The sequence below is a fragment of the Sycon ciliatum genome, chromosome 6 (assembly GCF_964019385.1).
Source record: "Sycon ciliatum chromosome 6, ocSycCili1.1, whole genome shotgun sequence".
NCBI lineage: Eukaryota > Metazoa > Porifera > Calcarea > Leucosolenida > Sycettidae > Sycon > Sycon ciliatum.
Genome location: NC_088648.1, coordinates 34,413,346 through 34,437,518, shown reverse-complemented (window position 1 = coordinate 34,437,518; position 24,173 = coordinate 34,413,346). Strand labels below are relative to the sequence as shown.

The 24,173-nt window shown below is 46.8% G+C and overlaps 1 protein-coding gene across 1 annotated transcript; it reads left to right on the top strand.

Annotated features, from left to right (window-relative positions):
- The first annotated feature begins 1,159 nt into the window (after positions 1 to 1,159).
- On the top strand, positions 1,160 to 1,860 carry LOC135820263 (ubiquitin-conjugating enzyme E2 D1-like). Its single transcript, XM_065333580.1, has 2 exons — positions 1,160 to 1,524; positions 1,845 to 1,860. Exons 1-2 carry the CDS (start codon positions 1,160 to 1,162, stop codon positions 1,858 to 1,860), a joined length of 381 nt encoding a protein of 126 aa, XP_065189652.1.
- Positions 1,861 to 24,173: the final 22,313 nt, after the last annotated feature.

The window sequence follows — 24,173 nt, the reverse complement described above, 5'->3', positions numbered from 1 at the left end:
GAGTGACCATGGTGACGCGTGACTCCTCGTTCCAGCCGCGAGCGTCGCTGCGTTATACTGTGTCAGTTTCGAGGAAGAAAGTGACGTCAGTTTTATACTTGACTGGTGTGTTGCTGTCGGCAATGGCCCCACATGCATTGCTTCCTTGGAGAATCTGCTCGGGATCAACCAAACTAACACATACTACTGACCTCCACATGAATGTGGCCTAGCCTGTCGATGACAACCTTTACTTTAGCGCGGTTCGTTGAGCGGGTTCTTGCTAAAAACACCGTTGAAGAAAAGTTCATGAAGCTTTTCTAAACAAAGGAAGTAGACGGAGACACTGCGTTGAACACAGTGCTCCTGACAAATGACAAAAATAATGGTCGCTAGACCTTGATCTGGGCACCGCCCACCACCATCATGGTCATTGTATGCACAGTAGACTGTCATGTACATGACATGTACATGACCTGTACCATTCGGTCATGCTAACAAAAACAGTACAATGCACTGCACAGACAATAGTGTGCCGCAGTGCTAGCCTGGGTATACCGGTACACAGGCTGCACTGCAGACAATAGTGTGCCCCCAGTGTAGGCTGGGTTAGAGGGTACACAGGCTGCACTGAGCTAGCTGAGACTAGTAACCCCGCCTCACTCGGGGCTCGGATATTTGTGCAAGTCATCTATTGCAGCTCCACTGTACTAGCCGCCAGACATAAGGAAGAACCCCGTAGAAAATAACACCCATGATGCCCCAAACTCTCGGGAAACGGCTGAAGTCTTCCTGCAGACTTGTTAGTATTAGTTACCGCAATCTAAGTGCACTTGACAGCCATTAGCCGCGTACATTGCAGGCGGACACACTGTGTTGAACACAGCGCTCCTGACAAAATTAATGACAAAACTAATAGTCCCGAGACCTTGGGCTGGGCTCTACCAACGGCGATGAGGATTGTAGTCAGCAGCACTGTTTTGAAGGCAGAAAAAGAAAGGTACGCCTTCGCCATCACTTCAGACGTTCTAGTAAGGCAGTAGGGTTGAGAGCGCCTGGTTCTTTCTTGCTCCGCACTATCACTATCAGAGTGGTTACTGTCTTGCCTAGGAGAATAAGGTGTTTGTACAGGCGGTGTCCATCTTCGTGTATACGTAGACAGGCTCAAGTCGGGTTGGACATGGCGGAAGGAGGATGGCGTATTGCAGAAACTCAAGAAGAGGTATGGGCAAGAGCCTGGGACAAGGAGCTCGGGAAGAAACACGTCAGAAATGAATATGAGAGGTTGGAAAGGAATCCACCAGATGGATGCTACGTCCAAGCAATTGATGAGAACTCGCTTCACTGGCAAGCTACTGTCGTTGGCCCACCAAGTAGCGTTTATGAAGGTGGTGTCTTTCACATTACGCTCAAATATAAAGACGAGGATCCGTTTGTGTGGCCCGAAGTGACTTTCATCACCAAGATCTACCATCCACTGATAGTCAACGAAAATGGCAAGATATGCGAGCGGTGTCTGTCCACGATGCCTGGTGCTGATATATGGTACCCCTGGAATAGAACCATTGTTCGCTTATTTGAAACGCTACAAATGATATTAAATAATCCCTATCGTTGCCACCGGCACCCAACAGGAATAGTCGGAAACCGGCACAAGACCCAACCTGATAGTTTTGCCCGAACAGCAAGGCAATGGACGAGAAGGTATGCCAAAGTATACAAGCAGCAACAAGGCGGTGGATGATTGGAGTCAGTGAGTGGCTGACCGAGTGTTTGCATGTGTTTGACTATTACAAGTACGTGCATGCGTGTGTCTACATTACATTACTTGTTTGTGTGTTTGTCTATAACATGTATTTGTGTAGCATTGTGAGCTTTTAAGGCATTTAACACTTAGTTTGCGTACTTTGTACAATGTATTCTCGGTACTCAACAGTATCAGTCGTGTGCTGCCTACTGTTTACCACTGAGGTTTGTTCGAACTTTATTCATTCACCGAGCGCTGTTTGCTTTGTCCTAACGCTGGTAACATATCAGGCTATTTTCTACAATATTATTTCTGTTTCCATTCGCCTCAATGACTTGTAATTGGGCGATACCGCCCGTTTGGTTCTGTGAATTTACATTAAAAAACGTACCTGCCTACCTACCTTCAGCCTTCTAAGGCAGGTTACTAAAGTGTGCGAATGTACAGTGCACAAGCGTCTGTACAACCATTTGGATCCTTACCTTCCCTTACTATCAGTCAGGCTTTCGGCGAGGTGATGGCACAGAGTTGTAGCTCTCCAGAATCATCAACGAGATCTCTGCCAAAGGGGACGATGGCGAGTCAGCTTTTGCCTGTATGTTCGACAACAGGAAAGCGTTCCACCGATTTTGGCATGATGCTTTCATAGCGAAGTTGGAGCACTGTGGGATATCTGATGCTGCCCCTTCCCCCCCCCCCCCTCTCAGTGTTACCCAATCTTTCTGCCAGGAGTCGACATCGTGAAAAAATAAATAATAACAATTATAATAGAGTACAGAGACATTCGACGTCCTGACACCTAGCTTCAACACATCTCCGTAGCGCTAACCGACAGCCTTCCAACTTGGAAGGTTCAAGGTTATGGAAAGACCAAAGAGGGGAACTTTACTTATCTTTGATATTTATGACCCATACAAGTAGGGTGGTGTGCTGCTTTGCTGCTTCGAATTGTAGTTAGACTGCTTTGTCAAATATCGTACTGGTCTCGTCATCGTCCAATTATAATAGATGTAGGAAAGAAAAAGGACATATGGAAACGAGTTAAGATTAGCTCTCCACCACTGTAACTAGATACTATTATACAGTCAGAAAGTGCAACAACTAGGCACACAACTGACAGAGTAGTGAGATATTCGACGTCCTGACACCTAGCTTCAACACATTGCTACGGAGATGGAGATGTGTTGAAGCTAGGGGTCAGGACGTCGAATGTCTCACTATTCTGTCAGTTTTGTGCCTAGTTGTTGCACTCTGCCTGTATAAATAGTATCTACTTACAGTGGTGGAGAGTTACTCTTAACTCGTTTCCAGATGTCCTCTTCCTCTTAATAATAGAAATGCGAATAGGAGAAACTTCAAAATCAAGATGAACACTCAGGGGAAGTGAACTGCCTGAAAAGAGAGAAAACATACCAGACCCCACAGGACTGGAAACCGAGACCTGGCTTGTCATGAGCAATGCTCAATCCAACTGAGCAACATGTATGACACCAGGCCCAGCCTAGAACTAAGTTACATGTAGAAGGCATTGACAACTAAGAGTGAAAATCATTATCAGTTCTGTTAGTTGTTCACGCCAAAATGCCCACAACACGTGCCACACATACTGATGGCACTTGGGGCTTTTGCCTACCCCGCCCGGGGGACCAACCAGGGTCAGTTTCTGGAACGGCCTGGTCACACAATGATGGTTGTACGTCATTGGGGGTAATTAAAGGGATAAGATGCTGATCAGTTGACACGGTGGACAAGAAGCGGCAACTACTACATACCAGAATGATGGGGTCGGCTCGAGATGACATGGTAACCGCGGACGTGTTGTCATCCGTGACTTGCTCTTGTACGATTCGGAGTCGCATGCACCCAAATGCAAGTCGCAAACTCAAAAAGATCGTCATTGCATTTGGACAATCAACCCTCCTAGGGTCTTCAGTGCCAAAGGCAGACGACTGCATTTCCCCAACGTTCATTTCACGACGCTATAAACAATAATCGTGTTCACACAGAATTCCTTGGACCATTTGGTCATCCCTATTTTAAAACAGCAGATCTACCAAACAAGACAATAACAGATTTGTTTATACGCAGCATCGGGCGTAATTATTATTATTATTATGAAATGACCCAAAGGCAATGTGCCTATCGAGGGGTTCATTTGATTGAAAGAACAGTAGATGTAGATGTATGTACAAAGAGAAGTAGGGATTGATGAGGAGAGAAATGGGGAAAATCAACTGCAAGGTGGCGGAATTCCGTTGATTGCATAAGCATAGTCAGCTGTAAATTTCCTGAGGGCAGCTTTGAAATTATAGAGCGAGGCTTCCGATGTTAGACTGGGGGGTAAACAGTTCCATAGAATAGCAGTTCGGAACATGAAGAGAGACTTAGACAATGATTTAATGAAAGCCTCCTAAGTCCACAAGCACAGCCATTGGCACATCTATTGACTAACCGCCGTGACAAAATTGTCATTGGTGTACCTTCTTGAAGGGTGAAAGTTACCAGTCTTCCTATAACAGTGTTTATGTAGGCCCCTAGTACCCCCCCCCCCCACACACACACACAAACACGCACACACACACACACATACACACACACGCACACACACACACACACACACACACACGCAACCAGCATGAAATACATGTACATGTACCATTCAATTAACTCCAGGATGCGAACTAAAGCGGACTGAAGGAAATCATCACCATCCAGGCTCACAAGCTACCTGACTCGCTGCCGACAAGGCGTCAAGGTCGGCTCCGCTTTGTCATCATGGAAATCCATTCCAGCTGGAGTACCCCAGGGCTCTGTCCTGGGGCCTCTTCTTTTTCTAGTGTACACGATCGACCTCCCCCCAGCATTTACGAACTCCCACACCAAATGCAGCCAGTTCGCGGATGACACGCCACTCATCGCGTTGGATTACACGAGGGATTTGTCAGCTGCATTCCTCCAACGTGTCGTGGACGCAGCAGGACCATGTTTGAAGGATTGGCATCTCCTCGTCAACACCACGAAAACCGTCGTTCTTTCCTTCCACCCCAACACATCATCCACATCACGCTCCACTCGACTCGTCTGCAGCAGGTCCCTCAACAAAGGCACCTTGGTGTCACACTCCAAGACGATATGCGATGGACCCAATACATCATAGAAACCACCAACAAAGCCAAAAACTACCACACCAACTCCACAACACACGTGGCACAATGAACGTTTCCAGCCTGTTGTTAATATACACGACCTACATCCGATCCGTTCTCGAATATGGCAGTATTGCCCTCTCCAACACCACACAGCAACAGCGGGACACACTGGAGAGAATTCAACGCCGTGCTATACGCATCTGCCTTCGGATTCCCCTCTTTGCACCAGTTCACCACAGCTCCCTCCTCCATCGTGCAAAGCTCCCCACCCTTAGCTCACGACTCCTTGTTAAACAAGCCCTACTAGCATGGGACATCCACCACCAAACCTCCCCACCACACCTGCAACAACCACATCGTGCACCACAACGTCAACACCAACCATACACCCTTCCACAGAAAAGGACCTACTCCATCGGAGACGACACACGAACAGGCACCGAGATTCCCCATGAACAGTGCCCTCACCCTCTACAACTCATTCCCTATCGACATCACAACCCAAACTCGTAGAAATTCTTTCCGAAACAATGCATCCAGTCTTCTTTTGAGCAGTACCTGTTCCTGCTCCGCGCATCCCCCTGGTTTCTGATATCTCGAACGTGTACTTAACTATCTGGATCACCCCTGCTAACGTTATTGCCCCAGCTTGTTTTTCATGATCCATTACTTCTTGCCTCCCGGTTAATTTCCAGCAAGCTGTTTCTGGCTAGTACCAGTTCTATCGCACTTATTAATCATCTTTATTGGCGTCACGCCATCGTGGAATAAAAGAGTACAAAAAGGTCGGGAGGGAAGACCTCAGATAGGAATTTGAGAGGTTGGAAAAGAATCCACCAGCTGGATGTTTTTCTTGTTGTAGAAGTTTATTTAACGTCGCACCACAAACAGGCGATTTCGCCTTCTTTGATACATGTGGACAACAGAGAAGGAATGAGAGAGAGAGGGGGGACAGAAGTACGGAGAGAGGAAGGGGGATTATAAGCAAATCAACCTCAGAGCTACACCAAAGCCAGAACGGAATGGGAACATACTATATATGTAGGACTCAGTATAGAGTCCATGCACTATATGATGTCCAGCACCCTATATAGAGTCCATTGGTCCAAAATCCACTATACAGAGTCCAGGAGTCCACTCAGTTTTGATCAGCTTCATCCTGCCGCGCAATCCCCTATAAGGAGTACACTTTTTCTACAAGTCCCCTATTCACGGTCCAGGAGTCCAGTTTATCCAGTCACGCCGTCCTGTGTGTTGTGCCCGAAAGAGAACACATTTTCTGTTTTGCTTGCCTCGTGGCAGCGCATTCCTTTCTTCACTTCAGCCATGGCTGCCAATTCTGCTGTGCAGTTGCTGACAGTAATCTGTCTCGAGCTAACCAAGGAGGATAAGGAGACGTTCAAAATCAAATCTGGAAAGCGTCTTGTGGTTCTCTGAAGACGTTTCATCAGTGCGCGGGATGAAAGCAGAAATTGCAGAACGAGAAAAGTTCAGCACAGTTCAAATCTGACGAGTCAGGTACACTGACGCTCTATTTCGTTCGACGCCACAAGGATCCCCTGTTTGGCTGGCCATTGCTGCCAGTAAGACGTTTGAACGGTTTCATCAGAGCCAGGGATGAAAGCAGAAAGCGGAGAAAGAGAAAAGTTCAGCACAGTTGCAATCTGACGAGTCAGATACACTGACGCTCTCTTTCGTTCGACGCCACAAGGATACCCCTGTTTGACTGGACAAGAGCTGCCTGTACCACCGTGTCAAAAGGCTGTCCAACTACATGGCAGGACGATGACTGAGGTAAGGAAGCTTTTACTCGTTTCGATTGGTCTGCTGTTCTGTCGTTATGCTTGAATTTGTTTTCCATTTTCAAGGACCGTATCGCGTTTGTTTGATGTTGCTTGAATGAATGCCCTAAAAGTAATCAACCACTTCGTAATAGTCCTCAAGGACTGCAAGGACTTTGCATCAATCGTAAATGATCGTCTAGCTATCATCAATTATTATTTTATTTCATGAGAAATGTATTTTTATCCCTGTGATAATTATGTGAACTCCACGACACTCTTCCTGTAGTATGATGTCAAATACAATGGGATCCACAAACGCAGTGCCAGTGTACTAGTAGTAGTAGGACTAGGAGGATTGCTTGTGTGCCAATGACAAGAAAAAGCTTCTCAAGCTAATACTCGTATTCCCTGAAGTAACCGTTTTGATGTCACGAACATGACATTGTGTCAGTGAAACGGCCTCGTGACAACAAATCATTGCATTTCCATCTTGGGGAAGACTGACTGACAGCAACGCTGTATAGATTGTTCAAATCATCTCATTTCAATTTAGTTGCAGTGAAGTGAAACACTGTGTACACTACATGTATGTTGGTGTGTCTGTGCGTCTTGAGTGTGCACAAACGATCTTATTCCTCGTATTACTAATAGATTATTGTCCCCACCATCACCTGTTCACAGGTCTTTGAGTGGATTGATTTTCATTGAGCATCACATTCGTTGAGAACTTGGTAGTTGTGTGCTCCCATGCATCATTACGGTAATAAGCGTATCCTTGTGCTATCTATTTGTTGCAGGTGTGCTGATCTTCAGAAGCTTGCGGAACTGAGTGCTGCTGAACATTTGCATGGCCATGAGCGATGGTGTAGCTTGCTATTGCACTCTCAGCATGTGCTAGTATTATGCTGACCACTGCACTATGTTACTCTCTTACACTACTACGTGTATGTAAACGTGCGTGTACCCGTCCCCGTACGCATTCGTTTCGTATAATTATTTGTTATCCCTCTTGACTTTACATGTAAATGGGTGGACGTTTGCATGGCTGTTGGAGTTGCGTGTGTATTGTGTCTCTACTCTTTTCTTGGTGTTTTCTTGGCGTTGTATAAGTTTGTGTGTGTGTGTGCGTGTGTGCGCGCGCACAATAATTTGAAAACAAATAATTAATCCTGGGCTCTCCATTATTCTCTTTCGATTCTTGGTTTTTTCTAGGTATTTTCTTGGCGTTGTGTGGGTGTGTGCATGTGTGTGTGCGTGCACAATAATTTGGCAACACTACATGATTGAGATATTGTAATTTGCAGCGTCTGCCAAGAGACCACTTGATTTGAGGATGGTGTTTGTAGGGTTTTTCATGTAATGAAGTGGCTGCAGTGGCGCCTCAATACATATTTTTTTATCTTGAGAAGTGAATGATGTAAAGGATTAAAGGGAGAGGCCGTTTTCTGGTTAATATTCACTGCTTACAGCAGATCCTATGTCTATTTTCGAACTCGATAGGGGATGCCTAATTGGCTGGACTTTATACAGGGGGTGTTGTCCACATAAAGACTCCTTATAGTTGATTTCAAAGTTTGGACTCCGTACAGTTGATTTTGGACCAATGGACTCTATATAGGGGTGAAGCCAATTGGCTGGACTCTATACAGGGAGTGATGTCCATCGAAACTTTGAGCTCACAGTTGATTCCAAGTTTGGACTCTGTACAGTGGATTTTGGACCAATGGACTCTATATAGGGCTTGGACATCATATAGGGGCTGGACGCTCTACTGAGTCCAACATATACAAAATAGCTTCATACAAATATTGCAAAACACGTTTACTATTCTTCAGTCCGCTATACCACAGAAACATACTACTGTATAAGCAGAAATATTCGTCTGGAATTTAATTTCGTATTTTTCGTCCAAGGAGCTGTTAGAGTAAATTAAATGAAGGACGAATATCGATTTGTCCACCGTTTCTATACACTCTTATTATCCATGGACGAAATTTTCAACTGGACGAACTCCTTTTCTTTGGAGTTGGACGAAATTATTGACCGACGAAATGTTCTGCCTAGTAGCCGAAAAGCATTTAAACGGAGCCATGATGTACTTTTAGCAGGTTACAGAACTTAAGGGGGCAGCCTACCCATAAATTTCATATGGCATTCAATTGACCGTAACTTTGGTGTTTCTCATTGGATTTGAGTGAACTTTTGACCACACACTCCTGCCACTATGCTGGCCCTCAGCACATGATTAACAAGTTCTTGCGCCTCACTGACAGGCTTTCCAGGCCGGAAAATCTCAAATTTCCGGCATAGTGCCACGGTGTGCGAGCCAACCAGGGGCCAAAAAAATGCATTTACAATTTTTTCACATTTTCGTGCTCATTCTGTTCGTGCGCGGGACTCAAACCTAGAATAAGTCCAGAAGCAGCCATGGGTGATGGGGTAGGGCCCCTCAACGTGGCCCTGGAATCTGTCACAAAGGAACGAATGGGCTTTCTCTCACACACTCCCACAGACCCAAGTCAATTTTGGAATATTTTAGGTTTAGCACGTGCTACGAGGTCGTACCTTTGATACAACATGCAGTGCTGGGACCTCCACAGCAAGCCATTTCCACAGCGCTGCACACCAAATCCAGGATACCCTCAGAAACCGGCAAAGACTACCACTCACGTTTCACTACTACCTAGTACTGAATCCTACCTGACTTCTTGACACGACTCAATTTTGCCAAAGTCACTAAATACACGTCAACTACAATAATCAAGCCACATATCTGCAACGTCACGAGGGTGCTGGCAAAAGTCCTGCTGCACGGCGGCGGGCTTCGCCCGCCGCCGTGCAGCCCAATACGTGGCTCAAAACCTGATTTTTTGGACTTGGAGCAAAATTCTGCACACTTTCACGTGTATTCATGATACGACAAGTTGCGCACGGTCTGCTCACATTCAAATACAGTGCTGCCAACAAATGACAGCGTGCAACAAAATCTTTCCTTGCAAGGGCACATTTTCGGCCATAACTCTTGAACGGCCGGTCAGATCGGGACACAATTTTCAGAGAATTTGCAGCTATTCATGCTCTTTCAACTGACGTAGCACTCAATATGAATTTACAAATTCGATTTTTCCGCGAATTTTTGGGTAGTCTGCCACCTTCAGGTGGCTGGGCTCGGAACGGAGATCAGGCGGGAGCTGGTTCCACAGGACTGCGCCGATGAACAGCATGGTCGCTCGACCTGCAGGACCGGGCCGGGCCGACTGCAAGGGCTGTATTCCCACAGCGAATTCGAATGTTATCTGTGTCAGGGGCTGGGCCTCTTGGGGTCCTCCAACCACTGCGACAAGCCAGTGAAGGCTGTGCTTAGAGAAGAGCACACTTGTTTGCAACTGCCAGAGGCTTCAATTGCAATTGTCGTCTGCAAATTCCTGGTTTGTGACCTGCTGTGGTAAGCAGCATCGAATGTTACGGATGTATAGTGTGAACAGGATGGGGCCGAGGACGGATACCCTCGACTGCATGCGACGCATTCTGAGCAATTTCCGCCCACAACTACGCGTTGAAGCCGCTCACTCAGGTAACTAGTGAACCATAGCTGGACAGTACCGCCGACCCCAATGTCGGATAGCTCCTGTGCCAAGATGGTGTGTTTGACACAGTCAAAAGCCTTCGACATATCCACGAGTATCACACCGGTGAGTTTGCGCTCATACTTCACTTTCAGCTAGCGATTGACAGCTAATACAAGAGCGTCTTCCGTGGATGCTACGTCCAAGCAAATGACGACAACTCACTTCACTGCCAAGCTACTGTCGTTGGCCCACCAGGTAGCGTGTATGAAGGTAGTGCCTACACCCAAATTTTTAATTACAAAACTTGCTGCGATCGCTTCGATTTTGGTCTCATTCGATTCTCCCAGGCGTAGTACATAGGCAAACCGCAAGTATTATTCAAATCGGCCCAGCCATTCTTGAGTTATATTGATTTGAAGTGCGCCAACTTGGACTTTCGCTGGAAACAGAAATGAATGGGAGTGATGGGAGAATCGAGAACGACCGCACAGTCAGTGCATGCAGTACAGTGTACAGTGCACACGCCTCGTCACTCGAACTGCGTGTACAAAAATGGCGCAGAACAAATTCGCTCGTAGAGGAAGACGAAAGTTTCTCACAGCCTTGTGATTTCGCATGGCCAGTAGTTTTTCGATACTGAAGACGATGGAATAGTCCGCGACGCTGCGATCCGACCAGAACAACCCGAAATTAATACCCCGAAAAAAGCGCAGACCACAGAACTCCTAAATTGTGTCGTATGGAAACGAAACTTCAAGGGCCCGAACATCTCCTCTCTCAGATAAAGCAATACAATTGAAGCGTTATTCTTCAATTTGACCTGGTCACGTGACCTGGCAACGCCGAAAAGCACTGCCATGTCGGATTCTCCCATCGGAAGTATAGAAACTTGTTTCCACAAAATCAGCGTCTCCGTGGGAGGGAGTAAAGTCACTTATAAAGGTGGTGTCTCTGACATTGCGCTCAAATACAAAGACGAGGAGCTGTTTGTGTTGCCCACTGTGACGTTCAGAACCAGGATCTACCATCCGCTGATAATCTACGACCATGGCAAGATATGCGAGCGGTGTTTGTACAGGAGTACATGTGCTGGCATGTGGTACCCGTGGAATAAAATTATTGTTTGCCTGTTTGAAATCACTATTGAATGATCCCTTTAGTTGCAGCCCGCACCCAACAGGAATAGGTGGAAACGCGCACAAGGCTAACCCTGATTTGTTTGCCCAAACAGCGATGCAATGGACAATAAGGTATGCCCAAGTATACAAGCAGCAATAAGCCGGTGGACGATTGAAGTCCGTGAGTGGCTGACGGTGTGTTTATGTGTTTGACTATTACAAGTACGTGCATGCACGAGTCTACATGAAATTACTTGTTTGTTTGTCTATAACATGTATTTGTGTAGCATTGCCAGCTTTCAAGACATTTAACTGTCAGTTTGTGTTCAATGAACAATGTATTCTCGGTACTCCACATTACCAATCGTGTGCTGTCTATCGTCTCCCTCTGAGTTTTGTTTGAACTTTATTCCTTGACTAAGCGCTCTTTGCTTTTTCCTAACGCTGTCAACATATTAGCCTATTTTCTACAATAATATTTTTCTGTTTGCATTCGCCTCAATGTAGTTGGGCGACACCGCCCGTTTCGTTCTGCGAATACATATTAATTAAAACGTACCTACCTACCTACCTTAAGCCTTCTAAGCGTGGTTTCTAACGTGTGAGAATGTATAGTGCACAAGCGTCTGTACAACCACTTGGATCCCTCCCTTCCTCACCAGCAGTGAGGCTTTCGGCGATGAAATGGATAAAATGTATTTGTGACGTGCGTGGATACGTTTGTTGGTGCCATGTTTATCGCTTCCTTTGTCCATGGGTGTGAGATAATTTCGTGAAAAAACATGCCTATTTGCAGCATTATTCTGTGCATGGTGTTACTTGCTGCAGAGAATGCAGGCTTAGATAGACAACTTGCAAGCCCAGATGTCACAACAGCAGGGTGCAATTTCCTCATTGCAAGCTCAGGTGTCACAACAGCAGGGGGAAATTGCCTCAGTGAAGAATGTCCTGTGCAGCGTGTGCCAGAGGGCAATTCTAGAGAAATTCCTGACCGACCTGCCTGGGCGCCATTGTTGCTGAACTCAAACAATTTAAAGGAGAAAGACAGAGAGACAGAGAGACTATTAGAGGAGGAACCATGTCTGGCATCAACAAAATCGTGTAACAGCATTGGCACAATGTGCGTAATGTCGTCCTACCAGCATATTGAGAACGTCCGTTCCCCATGGAGCTGAGAGGGTGTGTTTTATACGGGAGCCTTTCCTATGATGTGCACACTGGCATGGCAGGCATCGTTTTCTACAGTAACGAGGCGTCAGAGGATACCATAGCGTTCTGGAAAGCTGTATCAGCGAAATATTTCTACACTCCTGAAGAGATGGATGTAAGTCATTTGCCTGAACAAAGAAAGCGATTACACTACGTCGGAAGGCAATGAAAAAGTGCTTGTTCTAAATAAGCCCGTCAACAATATCTAAATAATCTACGTGGAGATAATAATTTTAATATAGCCATGAATAGGATGAAGGCCGCAGACATCACCCAACTACGTTACTTGTTTGACATCTATTACTGTGTATTTTATAACAAAAAATAATTGAAAACCCAGAATCGATTTTCTCGTTCCTATCATCAGTGGGAAAAATACGGAACTAGGGATACAACCAAAGAAACTGAAATTAAGTACTGTAAATAGAAAGGTGTTAGACATATCATCAAGGTACAAGTGCAATAAAACCACTACAGGAAACGCAAACATGTAACAAGATTACGTAACCAAAGGCGAGAAGGCACTGAACGAAGTGTCAACCTACGAATGTTACTTCAGCGCAGCAACGTGCTCTTTCTGTTTACACAAAACAGGCTTATGAATACGTATACAAACTGCCTCAAGGACTTTCAACTGTTGGACGTAACGCGCACGACACAGTACAGGAAAATGAGAGTCATCATACACACTTAGACAGTCAGGAGCGAGATGAGGCGGATGAATGTGTTGAAACAGTCAGGAGCGAGATGAGGCGGATGAGTGTGTTGATCGTAAGAAGTCAGCTGTGTATCTACACTTGTTATCTCCTCTTGACTGTCTTGGTGTGTATGATGACTCTCATTTTTCTGTACTGTGTCGTGCGCGTTATGTCCAACAGTTGAAAGTCCTTGAGGCAGTTTGTATACGTATTCATAAGTCTGGTGTGTGTAAGCAGAAAGAGAACGTTGTTGCACTGAAGTTTTATTCGTAGGTTCACACTTTATCAGGGCCTTCTCGCCTTTGGTTACGTAATCGTGTGACCTGTTTGCGTTTCCTCTAGTGGTTTTATTGCACTTGTACCTTAATGTTAATTCTAACACCTTTCTATTTACAGTACTTAACTTCAGTTTCTTTGGTTGTATCCTTAGTTCCGTATTTTTTCCCACTGAGGTTAGGAACGAGAAAATCGATTCTGGGTTTTCAATCATATTTTTGTTATAAAATACACAGTAATACATGTCAAACAAGTAACGTAGTTGGGTGATGTCTGCGGCTTTCATCTTATTCATAGCTATATTAAAATTATTCTCTCCACGTAGATTATTTTGATATAGATGACGGGCTTATTTAGAGAAAGCACTTTTCCTTTGCCTTCCGACATAGTGCAATCGCTTTTTCTATTCAGGCAGATGACTTACATCCACCCCTTCAGGAGTGTAGAAATATTTCGCAGATACGGCTTTCCAGAACGCTATGGTATCCTCTGACGCCTCGTTACTGTAGAAACCGATGCCTGCCATGCCAGTGTGTACATCATCGGAAAGGCTCCAGTAAAAACACGACCTCCCAGCTCCATGGCGAACGGACGTTCTCCAAATGCTGGTAGGACGACATTACGCACATTGTGCCAATGCTGTTACACGATTTTGTTGATGCCAGACATGATTCCTCCTAGAATAGTCTCTCTGTCTCTTTCTCCTTTAAATTGTTTGAGTTGAACAACGCTGCGCCCAGGTCGGTCAGGAATGTCTCTAGAATTGCCCTCTGGCACACGCTGCACAGGACATTCTTCGCTGAGGCAATTTCACCCTGCTGTTGTGACATCTGAGCTTGCAATGAGGCAATTGCACCCTGCTGTTGTGACATCTGGGCTTGCAAGTTGTCTATCTATGCCTGCATTCTCTGCAGCAAGTAACAACATGCACAGAATAATGCTGCAATTAGGAATGTTTTTTCATGAAATTATCTCACACCCATGGACAAAGGAAGCGATAAACATGGCACCAACAAACGCATCCACGCACTTCACAATACATTTTATCCATTTTATCGCCGAAAGCCTCACTGCTGGTGAGGAAGGGAGGGATCCAAGTGGTTGTACAGACGCTTGTGCACTATACATTCTCACACGTTAGAAACCACGCTTAGAAGGCTTAAGGTAGGTAGATAGGTACGTTTTAATTAATATGTATTCGCAGACCCAAACGGGCGGTGTCGCCCAATTACATTGAGGCGGATGGAAACAGAAAAATATTATTGTAGAAAATAGCCTAATATTTTACCAGCGTTAGGAAAAAGCAAAGAGCGCTTAGTCAAGGAATAAAGTTCAAACATAATCAGAGGGAGACGATAGACAGCACACGAACGGTACTTGGAGTACCGAGAATACATTGTACAAAGTTACACAAATACATGTTATAGACAAACAAACAAAAAAGTAATTTCATGTAGACATGCACGTACTTGTGATAATCAAACGCATAAACACACGGTCAGCCAGTCACGGACTTCAATCGTCCGCCGGCTTGTTGCTGCTTGTATACTTGGGCATACCTTATTGTCCATCGCATTGCTGTTCGGGCAAACAAATCAGTGTTAGCCTTGTGCGAGTTTCCAACTATTCCTGTTGGGTGCCGGTGGCAACGATAGGGATCATTCAATAACATTTGTATCGTTTCAAATAAGCGAACAATGGGGCGGGCTGCAACAAAAGGGGTCATTCAATAACATTTGAATGTTTTCAAACAGGCAAACAATAATTTTATTCCACGGCTACGAAATGCCAGCACATGCACTCCTGTACAAACACCGCTCGTGTAACAGTCCAACTAACTTCAGTAGTCATTCTTGGAATAAGCAATGATCCTTGCCATAATGCATTCTTATATACATGAACAAGCAATGATGGACATAACACCTAACAGCAGCAGCGTGATAATAGCAGGTGATAAGTGTATCCTATTCCTAGTGTTCGTAGTAACAGTGAATCTGTTACACCATTCCCCCCTCTCAACTGTCAGAACAGTACCAATTCGAAGGAACAGTTATGGTAACTTATGATCATGCATGGATATGTGGAATGCATGGTAGCCGGAAACAACACTGATGAACTCAAGATCCAGTGCATGTCCTCTGCAAATAACGCCTGGCTGGCAGGGAAGCACTATCCTAATCATGCAGAATGCTACATTTCTATTGCAACACGTAGAACTAGCAATACAACTGTGGCTGCCAATTAAATAGCAATTTTATGAAAAACGGTCCAGGTAGGTTTTCAGCGGAATAATAGCGTTTCCTGCTTCATCCATCAAGTATTCCTCCGGCTCCCAGGTGGCATCTCGGTAGCCCTTCCATTTCACTAGGTACTGCGTGCGCCGTCCTCTCTTCTTGTGCGACAACACCTTTTCGACAATGTACCGCGTATGGCCATCCGCATCGGTTAGGGGTGGAGGTGCCGGCTGAGTACGGCCCGGTATCTCATTGCCATGGTACAGCTTGAGGGCAGCAATATTGAACACTGGATGGGCCCGAATGATTCTTGGAAGAGCTAATCTGTACGCATTCGGGGCCACTTTCTTCTGCACCTTGAACGGCCCATACCACTTGAGCCTTAATTTGTGTGAAGGCCTGTCTCGTTCCTCGGGCGTCAGCAGGAAGTCCCTGAAGACCATCACCTCATCCCCCTCCTTCAGGGCGTCCTCCACCCGTCCTCGATCCGCATACAATGATTGCCGGGCCAGCGCCGCCACGACGGCATCCTGTGCCTCACGTAGTGCCTCTACGCGGCCATCCAGCCATGACAGCGGACCATTCGTGTCCATGCCAGCTCCAGCTTTCTGCTTCGTCAATAAGCTCGAGGGAGTAACTGGATGGCATCCATGGTTGAGGAAAAATGGCGTGTTACCTGTTGACGCTTGATCGGCATTGTTGATCGCAAACTCACATAGCGATAGGAGTTCATCCCAATTGTTTTGCCTATGGTTGACGAAAGCTCTTAGCGTATCCTCAATGACACGGTTCACACGCTCAGTCATGCCATCGGTCTGCGGGTGGTTGGCCGTGCTCATTTTTAGCAACACGCCAAGAATACTGAAAACCTCCTTGAAGAACGCCGACGTGAATCGCGGATCTCGATCACAAACTATCGTTTTGCTCAAGCCATGGGCAGCAAACACATGATCCATGTACAATCGGGCTGCCTCCTTAGAGTCAACATGAACAGTCGTCGGGATCAGGTGCACATACTTCGTCAGACGGTCCACAAAGGTTAGAATGGCGCTATGTCCTCGGCAGGTCAGCGGCAGTGCCATGATGAAATCCATGCTGATGTCTGTCCAGGGCTGTTCGGGGACTGGAAGGGACTGCAACAGCCCTGCCTTGGTCTGGTTACCCTTTACGCGTTGGCACCGGTCGCAAGATTTAACGAAGTCCTTCACAGTACTTCTCATGCCTGGCCAATAGAAGTATCTGCTCAGCTTCAGGTAGGTCCTGTCTCTCCCCGGATGGCCGGCCGTCAGGCAATCATGATTCTGTTTGAGCAGTTGCAGCCGTACCGGACCGCGAGGAATGCAGAGGCGAGCATCGCCCGATGTTACTAGGTACAGCCGCCGGTCCACACTGTTCCAGACGTATCGCTCTTGCATGGCGTCTTCGCCGCAAGCCATCAAGCGCTTGATTACTGGCGAAAGCTCTGGGTCACTATCATACCCTGCTGAGATCTGATTCGCAATTCCTTGATTCACATCCAGCAGAGAGAACTCGATTCCATTCAGTTCCAAGTCTGGTCGACGTGACAACGGGTCTGCTATGTTACACTTCCCTGGCTTGTGATGTACCGTGTAGTCATAGTCGGCCAGGAATTCAATCCATCGAGCCTCTCTCTTGGTTAAGTTTGGTTTGGTCTTGAGGTAGACAACTCCCATGTTGTCGGTGTAGAGTTGAAAGTGGCGAAATAGGTAGACTCGCCAGCACTGCAGGGCGTACACTACAGCCAAAGTTTCTCGCTCGGCGGCCGTGTAATTCCGTTCGGCAGAAGACAGCTTTCTGCTCACGTAAGCCACAGGATGCCAGGACTGGTCCTCTGCTTGCTGCGTTAAGACTCCTGCCACAGCAAAGTCACTTGCGTCAGTCTCAACGCGGAAATCCTGACTGACGTTTGCTAGTCGCAACACTGGTGCATCCAGCAGAGCAGACTTCAATCGCTCAAATGCCTCCTGTCGAGTCTGATTCCACTCGAAGCGCACATGTTTCCCTGTCAGTTCCTCCAGGGGTTTGGAGATGGCCGAGAAATGGTTAATGAACCTTCGAAAGTAATTAGCGAATCCCAGAAACTGTCTTACGTGCATGACCGTCGTCGGGACAGGCCAGTTATGCACGGCCTTGATCTTCTCTGGATCTGGAGAAATGCATTGGCCGTCTATCCGGTGCCCAAGAAACAGAACGTCTGTCCGGCCGAATTCACATTTAGACGGTTTGCAATATAGCTCATTCCTCCTGAGGGCGTTTAAGATGGTTCTGACATGATCGAGGTGCTCCTCCCATGATTTGCTGAATATGAGGATATCGTCTAGAAACACCACTACGAATTTACGCAGGTATGGCTGGAGGACACTGTTCATCAAGGTTTGGAATGTTGCCGGGGCATTTGTTAGGCCGAAACCCATCACTGTGAACTGAAAGTGACCGAATGGGGTATTTATTGCTGTCTTCGGAATATCTGTTTCTTCTATGCGAATCTGATTGTAACCGGACCTCAGATCCAGCTTGGTGAAATACGCACTGCCTTGGACGGTATCAAAGAGGTCGTCAATATTCGGTAGGCATGCCTTGTTCTTAATGGTTATGCGGTTTAGCTCACGCCAGTCGCATACCATTCGAAGTGTTCCATCCGCTTTCTTTACGAAGAACACAGGGGCTCCGTATGGGGATTTGCTGGGCTGGATGAATCCTCTACGGAGCAGCTCGGTGAGCTGAGCTTGAAGCTCATCCATCTCTGGTTTTGGTAAACGATATGCTGCACGAGATGGCGGTTTAGCTCCTTCTCCCGTTTTTATCTCGTGATCTGCGCCTTTTCTGGGTGGCAGCTTGTTTGGAAGCTCATCGGGAAAGACGTCCCCGAACTCCTTCAGCAGGTCCTTGAAATCCTTCTGATCCTCCCTACCCGGACTATCCACCGTCTGTGGCTCGTCCGGATGTGCTGTCACATACGCTAGGATTCCTTCTGCGCCACCTCTCATTGCATGCCTAGCCTGCTTCCCTGAGATGAGGAACGTCTCGATCAGTGGGTTGGATTTGTCCGTGCCATCACTTTCACTCGGTTGACAGATGATGGATCCACCCTCCAGCTTGATTCCATTGGTACGAAAATTGATCTGTGGGTTCGTCCGGTTCAGCCATGGTTTGCCGAGGATCACGTCATACCGCGTCATAGGGAATACTAGGAACTGTTGGTGCTCGCTAAAGTCGCCGACTACGGTCTTCAAGCTGTCCGTTTTCGTAATAGGCTGTGAGCGGACCGATCCATCAGCAAGTGTGACGTTCAGGACGTCGCTACCGGTTGTTGTGGAGATGTTGTGCTTCTTGACATGGTCAGTTGAAATGAAGTCGTGGGTTGACCCAGAATCCAGTAGCATGGTAACGCGACGTCCATTTATCTTGCCCTGGACGCGCATTAGGTCGTGTTCGTTGTCGGCGGAAATGCTCCCTGTGCTGGCGGTTACTTCATTAGGCCGGCCAACAGTATCAGGTGACGAATGCTTGACAGGCGAGGCTTGAATTTCGGTCTCCTCGAGGCGTGGTTCCTCATTTGCTAAGGGGCTGAATTTGTTCTGAACTTTGATTCGTGGCCTATTCCTGGGTGCTCTCGTGTTCGCCAGTAGTCGCACTCCCTTCCTTACTGGCGTCCATCGTTTAAAGAAGGCTTGCTTGTGGCGTTCCTCCCTCCTTCTGGACAGAATCTGGCAATATGGCCGGGTTTCCTGCAGGTGAAACACAGCCTTGAACGACCCTCTGGCTCCCTGGTTTCTCTCCCACCGGATGGTGTTGGTTGGCTTGACCAGGGTCCAGGCTGGCGCCTCTGATGCCCTGGTGCGCGCACTGGCTTGGCGTAGCTTGCTTGGGCTAGCTGCATCGACTGGTCTGCTGAGACCGCAGCTCGTATGGCTTGGGCTAAATGTTGCGCATGCTCCCTAAGTACCTCACCGCTTAGGCCCTGAGCCAGCCCACGCGTGAACAAGATAGCTCTGGAGCGGTCATCAAGCTCAGGAACTTGTAAGCTAAGCCGCGAAAATTTGTTGATGTATTCGTCAAGAGTCTCATCTTGGTGAAGAGCGAATAAGTCGATGCGCGCCTGTTCCCTGTCATAAACCGGGCCGTACACTTCTCCCAGCTTGCTCTTCAGGTCTGGCCAGTCGGAAAACAGCGTGTTTGCCTCCTGAGAGGCGATAAACCAAAGACGAGCGTTGCCCTCCAGAAAACTCGCCGCGTAGCTCAAGCGCTCCTCCGCGTTGTCCAGCTGCAGGGACTTCATGGCGAGTTCGATGGCGAAGGCCCACTCCTTGAACTCTCTTGTATCTCCACGAAACACAGGCGGAGACTTAACATGGCGCATGCGTGGCCTCTCTCCGCTGGCAGCTTGAGCACGTCTTGGCGTTTGATCTGATCCATCGCACTGACCGAGTGCGATAAGGTGATTCAGACGCTTCTGAATCTCGAATATACCGTAGGCGATTAATGCGGCCACTGCGCATAGCCCGAACATGACGAAAAGAAAAACCATCCTCTTGCTACCAGTGTAACAGTCCAACTAACTTCAGTAGTCATTCTTGGAATAAGCAATGATCCTTGCCATAATGCATTCTTATATACATGAACAAGCAACGATGGACATAACACCTAACAGCAGCAGCGTGATAATAGCAGGTGATAAGTGTATCCTATTCCTAGTGTTAGTAGTAACAGTGAATCTGTTACAGCTAGCATATCTTGCCATGGTCGTAGATTATCAGCGGATGGTAGATCCCGGCAACACAAACGGCTCCTCATCTTTGTATTTGAGCGCAATGTCAAAGACACCACCTTCATTAGTGACTTTACTCTACAGTATCATACAGCTGATCGTTTGGTTCTGGCATATGCGAAGATGTGAACATTGTTGACATCAACGCGAACATGCATATACTTGTAATAATAATAATTCCCCGACTGATCCTTTGAATTTGAAGTTCTCCCAATCCTTTCCAAATTTAATCACTTTCTTTCACCTCTGGTAGTTTTCAGAAACTGACCGTGGTTGGTCCCCTGGGGGAGGTAAAAAGACCCAAGTGCCATCAGTATGTGTGGCACGTGTTGTGAGCTGCCTTTGGAGTGAAAAACTTGTCGGCGCCTTCTAGGTTCAGCCTGGTCCCATAGCTCAGTGGTTAGAACATTGCTCATGACAAGCAGGGTCCCAGGTTCGAGTCCTTGTGGGTCTGGCGTTTTTTTCTCTTTTCAGGCAGTTCACTTCCCCGACTGATCCTTTGAATTTGAAGTTCTCCCAATCCTTTCCAAATTTAATCACTTTCTTTCACCTCTGGTAGTTTCCAGAAACTGACCGTGGTTGGTCCCCTGGGGGAGGGAAAAAGACCCAAGTGCCATCAGTATGTGTGGCACGTGTTGTGAACTGCCTTTGGAGTGAAAAACTTGTCGGCGCCTTCTAGGTTCAGCCTGGTCCCATAGCTCGGTGGTTAGAGCATTGCTCATGACGAGCAGGGTCCCAGGTTCGAGTCCTGGTGGGTCTGGCGTTTTTTTCTCTTTTCAGGCAGTTCACTTCCCCGACTGATCCTTTGAATTTGAAGTTCTCCCAATCCTTTCCAAATAATAATAATACTAATAATAATCAACGCAATAAATAGAGTAAGCTGCGCACTCAGTACAAACACAAAACTTGATTTCATGTAAATAATTAAGCTTGTTCCTAAACGTTTTCGTCGCCATCTCATCAGGGATGTGATGTAAATCAATAATTGACACGTGTAGCATTCTCTGCACATCCATGAAAGCAGTGCATGCGTGCAGCTGAAATGTCATCCAGTTCTCAGTCACAGCTGAATAGCCTAGCAGCCTGGCTGTATGCATGTGCAGCTGGTCAGTGTCTGCAGTGCTATGCTAACACCCGTGTATGCCTGTGCTGTCTGTATGTTGCCCGTTGACGGTATGCAGCTATGAGAAATCCTGGCCTTGTGGAAAGAAGGACTCAATCTCCGGTTGGAGATCATCTTGTTCAGAATAGTGATTGTCATTCTACTTATAGTCTTATACTGATGATTGCTTTTCTGTTTGGTCTCGTTCACGTAGTCAAAGGTATCTGCGTGTATTGGAGTCTATCTACATTTTTACCACCAAGCCGATTTTGTGTAGGCAGAAAAAGAATTTGTTTACGTTGAAATTGTTTGTGAATTTAGATCAGTAGTTCTCGTTTGTGGTGCATGGTTACTTTCTAGTGGTGAATTTATCGCATCTGTTGTCACCTGATATCGTTGATTGATGTAATGTTTCTTTCAGCTCTCATTTTCTCGCGCTAGTTAGGGTCTAAATTATTACTTGCATTGTGCGTATATATTGAGTTTAGAGCTAATTTTGATTTGCCAGTAATCCTCTGATGAGATGGCGACGAAAACGTTTAGGAACAAGCTTAATTATTTACATGAAAACAAGTTTTGCTAATGGTGTTTGTACTGAGTGCGCAGCTTACTCTATTTATTGCGTTGATTACATTTTTATCTCCACGTAAGCTTTTTAACTACTAATAATCTTCCTCTTTCCGCTCGTCATCCGCACGATCGTCATCACCACCATCATCCGCCTCGTCCTCTGTCTCTTCCCAGCCCGTTTCGTCATCGAATTCCTTTTCCATCTTCTCCTCATCCGTCTCATTCTCCGTTTCCGTGCAGACCACTTGTCTCCCATTTGCTAGCTGCTCGTCCCGTGACCCGGCATAGTCCCTCCAGATCCGCTTCAATCACTGACAAAATGAAACTGCGCGAATCACCTTCTGTTGGTACAGTCCGCATCGCGCGGTGCTTGGCCGTTTCTGGCATAAATGTCTGTGGAATAGTTTGCTGTTGCCCTCCGAGGTCTCTGGATTAATTTAAGGGTGTAGACTGTCGGTTCGGTGAGATATCTGCATTGCCTGTCTTGCTTAGTAGATGCTGCGTGTGCCAGGGTAATTTTGTGAGAGTTGGTGATACCAGCGCGAGTGTAGGTGGGCCCACCCCAGCCCCCGCCACCAGAAGAGCGTTGGCGGTTCCTGTGGTGTCAAGGACAACGGCGGTGCTGATGGGAGTGGCAACTTGGGCGGCCTAGCTCTCCCACACGGCACTGCATTTTGTGTTGGCTCAGTCTGTACCACTGGCAAAGGGGGTGGGTTCTTGCGTGGTCCACCACGTTTCGGCCACTTAAGGTGGCAGACTACCCAAAAATTGGCTGAAAAATCGAATTTGTAAATTCATATTGAGTGCTACGTCAGTTGAAAGAGCATGAATAGCTGCAAATTCTCTGAAAATTGTGTCCCGATCTGACCGGCCGTTCAAGAGTTATGGCCGAAAATGTGCCCTTGCAAGGAAAGATTTTTTTGTTGCATGCTGTCATTTGTTGGCAGCACTGTATTTGAATGTGAGCAGACCGTGCGCAACTTGTCGTATTATGGAAACACGCGAAAGTGTGCAGAATTTTGCCCCAAGTCCAAAAAAGTCCAAAAAATCACGTTAAAAAACCACGTATTGGGCTGCACGGCGGCGGGCGAAGCCCGCCGCCATGCAGCAGGACTTTTGCCAGCACCCTCGTGACGTTGCAGATATGTGGCTTTATTATTGCAGTTGACGTTGATTTAGTGACTTTGGCAAGTTTGAGTCGTGTCAAGAAGTCAGGTAGGATTCAGTACTAGGCAGTAGTGAAACGTGAGTGGCAGTCTTTGCCGGTTTCTGAGGGCATCCTGGATTTGGTGTGCAGCGCTGTGGAAATGGCTTGCTGTGGAGGTCCCAGCACTGGATGTTGTATCAAAGGTACGACCTCGTAGCACACCCTAAACCTGAAAAATTCAAAAATTGACTTGGGTCTGTGGGAGTCCGCGAGAGAACGCCCACTCGTTCCGTTGTGACAGATTCCAGGGCCACGTTGAGGGGCCCTACCCCACCACCCATGGCTGCTTCTGGACTTGTTTTAGGTTTGGGTCCCACGCACGGACAGAATGGGCACGAAAATGTGAAAAAAATGTAAATGCATTTGTTTGGCTCCTGGGTGGCTCGCACACCGTGGCACTATGCCGGAAATTTGAGTTTTTCCGGCCTGGAAAGCCTGTTAGTGAGGCGCAAGAACTTGTAAATCATGTCCTGAGGGCCAGCATAGTGGCAGGAGTGTGTGGTCAAAATTTCACTCAAATCCACTGAGAAACGCCAAAGTTACGATCAATTGAATGCCATATGAAATTGATGGGTAGGCTGCCCCCTTAAATTTAGATGCATCCAGCAGAATTTACAGCGGTACATGCTGTTTGATACGTGCGATCAGGTGTTTAAGGGTCCTACCAACGTACCGGCTTCCACAACTCCGGCACTCAAATAATTATTGATAAACCAAATGGCTCAAAAGATGGCATGGTAGG

What these genes read in the sequence shown, in the direction of transcription:
- LOC135820263 (XM_065333580.1), top strand. Translation starts at nt 1,160, where the DNA reads ATGGCGGAAGGAGGATGGCGTATTGCAGAAACTCAAGAAGAGGTATGG.